The 12,500-nt window shown below is 44.0% G+C and overlaps 1 protein-coding gene across 1 annotated transcript in view; it reads right to left on the reverse strand.

Moving 5' to 3' along the window:
- The window catches only part of LOC134069676 (SH3 and multiple ankyrin repeat domains protein 1), a 41,929-nt gene that overhangs the window by 24,932 nt on the left and 4,497 nt on the right, over nt 1–12,500 (reverse strand). The window contains exons 3-12 of the mRNA XM_062525705.1: nt 10,983–11,054; nt 10,345–10,453; nt 9,083–9,234; nt 8,646–8,813; nt 7,198–7,314; nt 6,711–6,788; nt 6,513–6,579; nt 6,162–6,349; nt 5,909–6,033; nt 5,406–5,554 (exon numbers count right to left, since the gene is read on the reverse strand). Coding sequence (XP_062381689.1) covers nt 5,406–5,554; nt 5,909–6,033; nt 6,162–6,349; nt 6,513–6,579; nt 6,711–6,788; nt 7,198–7,314; nt 8,646–8,813; nt 9,083–9,234; nt 10,345–10,453; nt 10,983–11,054 — 1,225 coding nt within the window. The remainder of the gene's footprint in view (nt 1–5,405; nt 5,555–5,908; nt 6,034–6,161; nt 6,350–6,512; nt 6,580–6,710; nt 6,789–7,197; nt 7,315–8,645; nt 8,814–9,082; nt 9,235–10,344; nt 10,454–10,982; nt 11,055–12,500) is intronic.

Below are 12,500 nucleotides of genomic sequence, written 5' to 3' on the forward strand. Positions count from 1 at the left end.
CTCCACCTTCGACAATCATCGTGGGTGACTCGATCATCCGAAACGTCTCCATCTACAATGCCCGCACTGTGTTTTTTCCTGGTGCCACGGTGGCTGGCATTATTGACAGAGTCCAGGACATTGCGTTGTCCTTCCCGTCGGCCGAATCCCTCATTTTGCACGTTGGGACTAATGACGTTGGCAAAAGGGAGTCGGAAGTACTGAAGAGTGACTTTACTCGTCTATTCGGTTTGCTAAAAAACCTTCATTACAAGGTTAGTATCTCGGGCCCTATCCCCACGGCTGGTCGTGGCAATGAGCGTTTTTCCAGACTGCTAGGTTTAAACACCTGGCTCCAGTCTTCTTGCTTCGCTCACAATGTACATTTTATTGACAATTTTAACCTTTTCTGGCAGCGCATCGAACTTTTTGCGAGGGATGGACTTCATTTAAACTTCGAAGGGGCTCATACCCTGTCCTCCAACTTTGCGTTTTGTGTCCACCATCACGTTAGCCGCACTAGCATGCTCCAGCGCCAGCACACTCAAACTGATCAAACAACTGATTCGGCCACAGGTGTGTCACAACTATGATGTTCCCGTGATTCGGGTCCCTGTGATAATAGTTCCACGCACTTGTACAGACGCCGGGGGCTTGGATCGCCCTCTGTTGATAAACCTCGTGGTTGCATCCTTTCCAATTTAATTGCAATTGTTCCTCAGCCAACTCCCACTAATGGGCCTTATGCATCTGTTAGCTCTACCCCTCTCCTTACCCCATTGAGTTTTAAAAAGCGCAAGGGTCTTGGTATTATTCATTTGAATATTAGAAGCTTAGTTAAAAACTTTGACAATCTAACTATTCTAGTGGAGCAGACTACTCCAGATATTCTTGTGTTGGGTGAAACCTGGCTTGGGAAAAATATTGCCAACTCAGACGTGTCTCTCCATAATTATAACTTTTATAGAATTGATCGGTTAACTAAAGGTGGTGGGGTTGGTATATATGTGAAATCTTGTCTCTCAGTGTCCATTTTAAATGCTGTTTCAATTCCTAAGTGTTTTGAATTTTTAGCTCTTAAAGTAAACTGGGGTTCAGACCCATTGACTGTGGTCGGAATCTACCGTCCTCCTTCAGCTGACTCACATGCTACTAACACCTTAGTGAACATGATCGCTAAATTCTCTGTTGGTGAATTACTTGTTTTAGGGGACCTAAATCTGAATTGGCTGAGTGATGCCTCTATGCAGTTTAAAAACTTCATGAGCAGTCTAAATTTATCTCAGTTGATTACTGAGCCAACTAGACCGAACCTCAATGACTACTCCAAATCCACACTCCTGGACCTAATTTTCACCAATAAGCCTGATAAATTTCTTATGAGTGGTGTTTTTGAGCTGGGAGTCAGCGATCACTGTCCCATTGTCTGTGTTAGAGATGTGCGGGTAAAAAAGTCTTCATCCCATGTGGTCTCCAAGAGGAACTTTCGAAATTTTGATGCAGAGCGGTTTCTGGAGGATATAAGAGATGTTGACTGGAGTTTCATTGGCCAGTGTGGCAACGCGGAGGTAGCTCTTGACTCCTTTGCCACTACTTTTAATTACTTTGTTGATAAGCATGCACCATTTAAGAAGGCTAGGATTAAAGACAGGGTCGTGCCTTGGGTGACGCAAGAGCTATCCTCTCTCTTGAATGAGAGGAATAGTGCGTGGTCCCGAGCCAGGAGCTCTGGTGACCCCCAACACTGGCTGTCTTTTAGACAACTCAGAAATAGATGTACTACAGCTGTTAGGAAAGCTAAATCTGAATATTTTTTAAATCTAGTCACCAACTCTTATTCAAATCCTGCCAAGTTCTGGGGTGCAATTAACTTGACTAAAAGTCGGCCCTCTAGTGCTCTCCCCATCAGTATCAAAGTAAATGGCTGTGTGATCTCAGATCCGGGTGATATTAGACACGCTTTTAATAAACACTTCTCGGAAGCTGGTCAATTATTTGATAAGCTGTTTCCTGGTCCCCCTCCCGCAGAGGTCCCTGCTGTTAGCCCTCCCCCTGATCGTGTCACCCATTTCACCTTTCAGCCTTTTATGTCCACTGAGGTCCTCAGAATTTTACTGTCCATAGATCCTAAGTCATCTACTGGTGAGGATCACTTAGACTCTTTTTTTATAAAACTAGCTGCGCCGGCAATTAGTGAGCCATTGTCATATATTTTTAATCTCTCCATCTCTTCTGGCGTATTCCCGCTTGTCTGGAAATCTGCCCGTGTCATTCCATTGCACAAAGGAGGTGATAGGGATAATCTAGATAATTATCGTCCAATATCTACACTTCCGTGCCTGGCCAAAGTACTTGAGACCTTAGTCAACTCCCAATTAAAGTGTTTCCTGTCAGACCATTCAATTCTTAGTCCTCATCAATCCGGTTTCAGGCCTAACCATAGTACCATCACTGCCATCACCCTGGTAACCAATGACATAATGTCTGCCCTGGATAAAAGGAAGCACTGTGCTGCCCTCTTTGTCGACCTCTCAAAGGCTTTTGACACAGTCGATCACCAGCTGCTTCTGAAAAGGCTGTCTGATATTGGTTTGGACACGGATGCCTGTGCGTGGTTTCATGGCTACCTATCTTCTAGGCGTCAATGTGTGAAATCACCACTTGGGAATTCAGAATTCCTTTCCATTGAGAAAGGTGTCCCTCAAGGCTCTGTTTTAGGTCCTGTACTTTTCACTATTTATATAAACGAACTAGTCTCTTCCCTAACTGGTTGCCATGCCCACCTATATGCAGATGACACCATAGTTTACTGTACTGCAGATACCCCTCAGGCTGCAGTTGACAACTTACAGCTTTCTTTTAACTTACTACAGGACTCTCTCTCTGATCTTAAATTGGTTCTTAACTCTCAAAAGACCAAATTTATGTTATTCTCAAGAGCTAAAGTGGCTGATTTTAGGAAACATCATATTTTAACTGTGGATGGCTCTCTTATAGAGAGAGTCTCTGAGTATAAATATCTAGGACTTTGGATTGATGAGAAGCTCTCTTTTAAGTCCCACATTAGCAGCCTTGCCTCCAAGCTCCGTCAGAAGTTGGGATTTTTATACAGAAACAAGTCCAGCTTTCCCATGATCAGTAGGAAGAGAGTTGTTGAGGCTGTATTTTTATCAGTTATAGACTATGGTGATGTCATCTATAGGCATGCAACAGCATCTATTTTAAAGCAATTAGACTCTGTCTATCATTCTGCCCTTAGATTTATCACTGGGGATAACTATAATACACACCACTGCACTCTTTACAGTAAGGTTGGCTGGCCCTCTCTTTCTTCGAGGCGCAGTTTCCATTGGCACTTGTTTGTTTTTAAAGCTATTAATGGTAAACTACCGCCCTATATCTCCTCCTTATTGCAATGGAACCTTGGATCTTACCAAACTAGATCTAACAACTGGCTCACTCTCAGGGTCCCTAGTGTTCACTCAGAGCTTGGCAAAGCTGCTTTTCTTTTCGATGCCCCTAGCACCTGGAACGCTCTGCAACAAATTTTAAAGCTAGAGCTATTGCCTTCTGCTAATGTATTTAAGCAATTAGTGTCACATCTCTGCTCATCAACTTGTAACTGTTTTTAGTTTTTTAGTTTATTACTTCTTTTACTTATTTTATTTGTTTTATATATTTGTTTTATTCATTTTATATATATATATATATATATATATATATATATATATATATATATATATTTGAAATGATATATTTTTAAAAAATTAAATGTGTTTATATGTCCCTTATATTGTTTTATTTTTTTTTTATTAATGCACGACCTTTTCTTGTAAACTCGTCGTCATTGTAAATGAGGGAAACCTCAATGCCCTACGAGTATAAATAAAGGTTTGAAATGAAATGAAATGAAATGAAAGAGGCGTGTCGCAAAGACGTCATAGTGGGATATCGATCTCTGTCAGATTGGCAAGCAGTTCAGTTCGAATGTAACGTTACTTTCTAGGTCTGCTTAAAGGGGGATTTCGCTCCCCTCCCCTTTGCGAATACAGAACACGGAGATGGTCGAACGCTCGCGCCTCTCGCTCCGCTTTAACCTTCTCTGGTTAAACCCGCCTACCGATTCTATAAAATAATTTCTAAAGAAACAAAGCTAATCGGTGAAGTGTCCCTTTAAAGTCCAAAGTTGGCTGTGTGTGTGGAACGTTGGTAAACCCCACTCCCCGATACCTCAAGAGTGCTGCTGGCATGAAATCTAGGAGCCTGGACTTGCTGCCGGCATGAAATGTATAGCCTGATCCGAGGTGCTGCTGTTCGCTGGTTTGAGTCCAGGCGTGTGCAGGGCTGAATCGCACAGGTCCAACACAACGCAAGTTACATTGATGCTGTGACCTGGATCGGGAGTAAGGTTTAGGGGACGAGTGTAATAGACCAGCTAGTTTATATGTGCGTGTGGAACATTGGTAAACCTCACTCCTCGATGCCTCATGTTCCTGGCTGGAAAGCTAGTATCCTGGGCTTTTAGTTTGATTGTCTGATCCAAAGTGCAGTTTTCGCGGGTTCGAGTCTGGGCCTGTGCAGGGCTGAACCGCACAGGTTGCAATGTAGAAATTTGATTAAATTCAAGTTGCTTTTCTAACAAACCGTTTACCACAGCAACTAGTGGCTAACATTGTTTAAAAGCTGAGGAAAAACTCTTTCATGTGATGTGATACATGTGATGTCTGTGTGATGAGTAGGCCACTTTGGGAGTAGTTCAACAGAGAAGAATGGGTAAATTGGATTAAAATAGTAATCTCTACTGCATCAAACACTAAATGGATTTGCGTTGTGAATGCTTCCCCGCATATTTGAATAGTGGCCAGTTACAGGCTAAATGCTTTCACATGCTGTTTTTCTATAATTACCAGTAACTGTTTGGCCAAGTATCAATTCCTTGCAGCCAACGCTACTCTAGCTGCAGGCAGAATCATGAGAGACTGTGACTGTGGTAAGAAACCATGACTGTAACTGAAGTAGATCCTAATAGAAAGCTTCTAGCTTTCCCAAGTGTCCTAACTATGGTGACCCAAATAAAGTCTCCTGTGACCCACCTGTGGGTTGTGACCCAGTCTTTGGGAACCAATGTGCTAGAACACTTGAGGTACAGGCATGAAACTTTGTGAATCATGGGAGTGTCCCGAATCAGTGTGCCAAATTCCACAACTTTTTACCCAACGTTCTATAGGCTGCCATAGACTTCCAAATATACAGAATAATAATATCAAGGAAAAAAAAGTTATAAACACAATGGATGCCTTCTCAGCTTCACTACTGGGCCCCTAAATTATTTAGCAGGTTATTGAAATGGCCTGGATTTTAAAGGTCGTACAACCGCACAGAAAATGTAAGTGCGTTATTTGGGATCTGCTTCTGATTGGTCTCACCTTTGACCCGGTCTCCTTTGCTGAGGCTGAGTTCGCGCTCGTTTTGGGAAGAGTGAGAGCGCGTCGCCACAAACACACGGGCAGGCACTGCACTGTACAGCCTCCTCCGCTGCTGTTGCTGCTGCTGCTGCTGCTGCTGCCCGCCACCACTGAGAGAGAGAGAGAGACAGACAGAGAGAGGTAGAAAAGGAGAGAGAGGGTGGTAGAGAGAGTGAAGGAGAGAGAGAGGGTGGGAGGGAAACAGACATTTTTTAATTTGTCAGAGAATGTGGGTGGCTAGAGATTCTTTTTCCAAAGCCAGCTAACTACACCAATCAAATGCCATAATCTGATAAACACTCTCTGATCAACCACAGACTCTGTACTCTCTTTCTCTCACACACACAAAAACACACACACACACACACACACACACACACACACAGAGCCCAGAATAATTCACTCTTTCCCCTCTCACTGCTCTTCCCTACCCTGTCCTCCTGCCCCGCTCCTCTCCTCCTTACCCCTGTCTCCCTCTCTGCTGCTTCTGTCGTTCCTCGGTGTCCCCTCGTCCTCTGGACGGTGAGCGAGTGCGGGAGCGAGGGCTGCTGGAGCTTCTCAGAGCAAAGGAGGCTCTCCTCGACTGGGTCTATAACAGACAATGGGGGGGTGACTCATTAGATTCATAAAACAGTACTAATACTACATTTGTCAGCTTTCTATTTGGATAGAGTTAGTCATCAAGTGGAAATTGTCAGATGTGGTGTGCTACTGCACCGGCATGGGCGCCATGTTGGCTCCTGAGGATGGAGCGGGGGCCATCTGATCAGGAGGGTTCATGGTGTTCTCACTCTTGGCCCGCAGCAGGGGGTGAGGGTGGGCATGGTGGAGGGGCCCAGGAGGGGGGAGAGCTCTGGCCAGCTCAGAGCGCGGAGGGGCATACTTGGGCGACTCGAGGAAGGGAACTGAAATAAGAGAGAGGGAGAGACAGAGAGAGAGAGAGAGAGAGAGAAGAGAGAGAGAAGAGAGAAGTGGGTGGGATGGAGCATACTCCCAAAATAGTGTGACACATAGTACACAAAACTCTCACACACAAACACACATACATACACACACACACAAACCTACCTACATCTGAGTCATTGTGATTTTTGATGATCTCTCCGATCTCAAAATGGCCAGACATAACTGCCACCTGAGAGAACACAAGCACCCAGAATCAAAGGCGAGGTATACATATTCATATCCAAACAAGACTTCACCCTGCCATCAAACATTCAGTATGCACTGTGAAAAGAAAATGCAAATCCAAGTTGCCAAGGTTACCTGGAAGGGGGTTTGCCCATGCTTATTCTTAGTCTCCTTATTGGCTCCTCTGTATAGGAGAACACGCACACAGTTTTCCTAATTGGTCAGAGAGACATCAGTCAGGAACCTACAGCTTTTCTCAACTGCTTGAACAGATTTCACACATACGTATCTCACTTCATTAGTACAGTTAACCGAATCCTCCAAATGTAAAAGTGTCAAGCCAATTAACACTATAAAAATATCATAAGACTATCTTCATGTTGTGTCTGAGCCTTTTTAACTCACGGCATAGTGTAATATTTTTGTTATTCTATTTTGAATTTCCAGATTTTCCATTGCACCCTGTGGTAAATAACTACAGGATTAATAGTTAACATTCAATTGTTTTACTTTCTGTCATTCAGATGGTGCTTTTCAGCAGTATGCAATACTTTTAAAGGCTTGAGAGACTTCAACTAAACCAATGAGAAAGTAGCAGCAGAGGGGAAATAAGGTGCTTCACCTTATTATACAGAGCACCAATGTGAAGTGCTGTGTTTCCTGATGCATTCTGGGAAGTGGAGTCCGCGCCATAGAACAGCAGGTGTTCCAGGTGCTGGGCAAAACCATTCTGACATGCCTGTGGGGGGAGACAGTGTAAAGGAGGAGGGACAGAGATAGGGGTGTCTGGAGCAGCCGGAGGAAAAATAAATTTGCCGCAAAAAACAAATGTCGAGAAAAAAGAGGTGGGAGCTAGGACTGAATCGGAGAAAAGAGAAAGAGAAAGAGGGATTGAACATAAAGGAGAGAGAGAGAGGGAAAGAAAGATGGTCATACAAAAGAAACAGAATCCACACAGCACTAAAGCAGTGGTACGAAAAAAAGAAGCACTCTGAGGATGGCTCTGATCAATACAATCAACAAACCTGCAGAGGGCTGTCTGGACACACACTGCATTAACACACACACACACACACACACACACACACACACTGACCCATTCACACAGCCAGACAAGTGTAGGCAGCTGAAGCATGGAAGGGGCGGGAGAAAGTACATTTATTTGTGTGTGTGTGTGTGTGTGTGTGTGTGTGTGTGTGTGTGTGTGCGTGTGTGGAAAAAAGTGCATAGATTTGTACTCTGAAGTCTTACCATATGAACCTACAAAACCAGAAACAGGAAATAACGATCCATTGCACTACAAATGCATTGATAACAATACCGCCTCCTTTCATTGACTACAAAAAACATACCTTGTAAGACAGAGGGGGAAGAAAGAGAGGAGGGAAACAGATTGGAGTGGAGGATATATTGATAGTAGGTAGAAAAACAAAAGGGAATGATGAACAGTGAGAGAGTGAGAGAGAGGGAGATGATGGGGTGGACGTGTGTGAGGTGAGGAGTACCTTGTGTATTTCTTGCATGCCAAATCCCTCTGGGTCCCTCATCTATGGAGAGAGAGAAAGAGAGGAGGAAGAGATAAAAGAGGAGAGAGGGAGAGCAGGACAGAGAGAAAGAAAGAGAGAAAGAAAGAGAGAAAGAAAGAGAGAGAGACAGAGGAGGAGTGGAAGCGAAAGGATACAGGTACAGAAGAGGACAGACAGAGAGAAAGAGGAGACCAGAGTAGGAAGCAATGTCTGTGGCCAGATGGAGGGATGGGGCAACAGAGAAAAGAGAGAGATGGACACTGGTAAAGGGGGATGGAAAAAAGAAAGACAAAGAGAGCAGGACATTCCATTACTGGTCAGATGTAGAGCAACTCACATGTGTTTCAGACAGCACATTACGACAGACAGAGGGAGAGAGAGAGAGAGGGAGAGAGGAAGAAAGGAAAAGAAACACAGGGACACCTGCTGGAGACAGTGTGACACGTTGACAGACACATTCAATCAGGGAGTTGGCAAACTGATAAACTACAGCACACGGCGCGCGCACACACACACACACACACACACACACACACACACACACCTGGTGTGACTCATCCCAGCCGTTCTCGTCTCTGACTCCGAGTCGGGCTCGGTAGAAGAGCAGCGTCTCGCAGCACGAGGTGTCGCCCCCTGCCAGCACCGAGTGGTAGAGCGGCGTCAGTCCACAGCGGTCCTTGTAGTCTGGAGATGCTGCTATTGACAGCAGGATCTGAGAGGGGGCAGTGGTGGGTCAGCATCAGAGTGCTATCCAGTGGATGCTCTGTGTCACATAGGGGCCAAGTAGTGTTATCTAATATGAAATTGCTGACATGCTGTGGAAATAGAGAGAGCCAGGCTGGCTTCCCACAAGGACATCCACTATATTTTGCACACATTATGTGTTATGTAATGTAGCGTGTGTGTGTGTGTGTGTGTGTGTGTGTGTGTGTGTGTGTGTGTGTGTGTGTGTGTGTGTGTGTGTGTGTGTGTGTGTGTTACCTGCAGTGCCGCATGGTTGTGTGCGCGGACTGCTTTGTGTAGTGGCGTAAGTCCATCTCTGGATCTGAAGTCCAGATGGGCTCCGTTCATCACCAGACAGCGCACCACCTCTATGGCCTGAGGCATCGCCACCGCCAGGGACAGGGGTGTTTCTGAGAGAGAGATATACAGTACATAAAAGTCAGTTTTATCATTCCTATCAAATTTGTTTTATATATTCCCATATGCATTTTCAGAGTTTAGAAAATGTCGGTGAGAAATCACTTTTCTCATGACTCCCTTAGGGTGCATTCACACTAGAACGTTTGATCCGGACCTGAGTTTGTATGGGCCGATGGTTTGCTGATTTTTGATAGTGTGAACACAGTCTTTGGACCAGAGTCCGTCAGAAAACAGTGGTCTGGGGTACGATTTGGTAGAAATCCGGTACAGTTTGAATACTATCTGTTCCAAAACCAGGAAATAAACTGCTGTTTTTTTAAATGTACAGTAACCAAGCGATATTGGTGAATAGAAACTTGTGTTTAAATGACACGGATCCGGGTCCACAAACAAAAATGTAATATGAACAGAGACCAGCTGGGTCAGGGTGGGAATAATCACACTGGTGTATGGTCCAGTTAAACTCAGTGTGAAGGCAATCTTATTCCCTCACAATATTTTTACATTCTTCCACAAAACATTTATTTTTAAGTGAAGATGAATTCGTTTCCCACCATGTTTATTGCAGGCTTCTGTAAAACAGGCAGGCGTTTGAATAGCGTTTGACTCCATATGAGATGAGCCAAATGAAGCAATTTATTTGGTGAACATTACACAACAATAGCTCAGCAGTTTGAAAACTGAGCTCTTCAATTTCAATCAATTTTGTAGTTGATGAGTGTCTCAGAAGCTGTAACATTCAGCTGCCTTATGATGGAAATGCACAGATCTTCTTGGTAAGATCTAAAGATCTGTAATTCCAAGAACTCAAGCCATGAATTGCGCTCATAAAATCATGTCCAAAGCAAACTACGGTAGAAAATAGGGAAGGATTCTATTCAGTCATACAGTAAGTAAATTGCTACCATACTACGGAGTGGAGCACCTAAGGTTGTGCTGGTGAATTCTGACCTATTTCAGTAGATAGCTGCCCAAGATCTCTACATGTTTTATTTAGCCAATCAACCCTCAATGAAGCTGGAGACCACCTGGGGATGTGGGGGACAGCTGTCTTGAGTGTGAGCTCTCATCATCAACTCTAGCTAAGCATGCTAACTCACCCCCATTCTCTTGGTGGTGGTAGTTGGGGTCAAGGCCTTTGTCCAGCGCTTTGGTGATCTTGTCCAGGGATCCACTCTGGACATACTCCAGAAACTTCTTCAGGTTGGCCTGAAATAAGAGGAAAGATGGACATACTGTACAGTATATTCATCTTTTTTCCTGTAACATTCACTATCGTACAGAGATTTCTAGCATATCACTTGTAATATGTGTATTATACATGTATACATGTAAGCCTTTTGTGGTGTACTTTTCCTCATTTGGTCTAGCACAAACAAGCAGAGTATGGACTCCAAACCCTGGCTGTTAGGATAACACTAGCAGCCTCACCTGAAAGCTGACTCAAACTTATTTTGTCAACCGATACCTGCCACACCAGTGTTTAGTCTTACAGTACAGCTCCACCATCATGCTAGCATGTCTCACCTGAAAGCTGACTCAGACTTATTTTGTCAACACGTCTGTCTTCTGTGGTAAGTGTCATTACTAGCTGTTAGCAATGTTAGCGAAACCCTGCACAGATTCACATCTAACCTTTAAATGTCTTCCAAGTGAACACTTGCAGCATATTTCAAATGCCTTTCAAGTGCCTGTGTTTGTGCTTGTGTTTGTCCCACCTTTAGTTGAACTGCCGTACCTTTGTGTGTAGCTTGGCCAGCTGCTTCTCATCCAGGTTGGTCTGCTTGTAAACTCTGGTCTTGTACCTAAACTGTGTGCATATACATATGTGTTTGTGAGTGATAAGAGTGGACCAAGCAAGAGAGAGAGATAAGCAGGATGACTACGAAGACAGGGCATATGCTGAAGAGTGCTACATTACAATGCAATCCAGATTATAAACATAAAGTGAGATTTAGATTTCTTATTGTCTTTGAATCACAGCAATACAAAGGAAACTTATGACATGATGCGTAGAATGTATGTAGGTCTGCCTCTTTGGATGTGTTATGGATTTGACCTAAATTCCTAATCTGGATATCCTGCTTGCGGTAGTACAGGTCATTTGAGAAAAGACGCACAGTAATGTATGCAGTCACACAATGCAGTCCAGCGACAATGGCACACTTCTGCTATTTTTGTCCAAAACACAAACATTTGAAATACAAAAGAAACAATCAATGTGCTGATTTTGTTTGAAGATATTCATAAATAACAGGACAGGCTAGCAGATGAATTGTAATCATACTGCTTGTGATGCATTATGTCTCTGTCTAAATTCCTATCAGTGCACTGATACAAATGACCTTTTCAACTGGTCAGTCAGGAACAATGACCTTAATAATTATTGAAAACAGGCACCAAGTGTATCCATTAGTTAATATATCTGGGAGAACAGTGCTTTTCATCATGAGTTTGTCTGATGTCTTAATTTCAAACTGATTGGTTAAACCTGGTCTGTTAAAAAATAAAACACAGAGCAAAAAAAGCATGTAGCTTAAAGATACCACAAGAGGGCGATAGAGAGGTGGAGAAAATGGGTGGCTCTCACAACTCCCCCATCCACAGGCACACTTCTGCCTTCATCCCTCTCTTCATTCCTCTCTTCTCCACCTCCCCTCCACCACCACATCGCTGCCCCTTTACCCCAGAGCTCCTCCATCCTTGAGATTCCCCTCCTCCTTCCTCTGTTTGCTGCTCAGCTGCTGTATGGCCACGGGGAGAGCCGTGGAATGAGGACAGAACCTACATCTACCTGAGCTCCAACACACACACACACACACACACACACACACACACACACACACACACACACACACACACACACAAACTCCCCTGGCACACTCCCCTGGCATCAAAAGCGGGGTGAATCTCCTCTTAATCAATTCATGGGGTGTTTTGTAATAAAATTCTCATTAAGGTCCACTGTACCGCAACATGACATGATGTGATTATACTGTGTAATATACCACCATGGGCAGATACTTAGTCATGCCCTACTTTAGCATACTTCACAGGGTGGATAGTCAAGATGACAGGATAAGTGGCATGCATTGTGGCATGATCCATAGGTAGTTTGCCCCTATATTCAAACACACACACACACACACACACACACACACACACACACACACACACAAACTGACAGAAAAACAATGTGTGTCTCCCTTCCCAATTTCAGCCACCTCAATGTGTGTCAGCTTGTGTCAATTCTCTG

The sequence above is a fragment of the Sardina pilchardus genome, chromosome 22 (assembly GCF_963854185.1).
Source record: "Sardina pilchardus chromosome 22, fSarPil1.1, whole genome shotgun sequence".
Classification (NCBI taxonomy): domain Eukaryota; kingdom Metazoa; phylum Chordata; class Actinopteri; order Clupeiformes; family Clupeidae; genus Sardina; species Sardina pilchardus.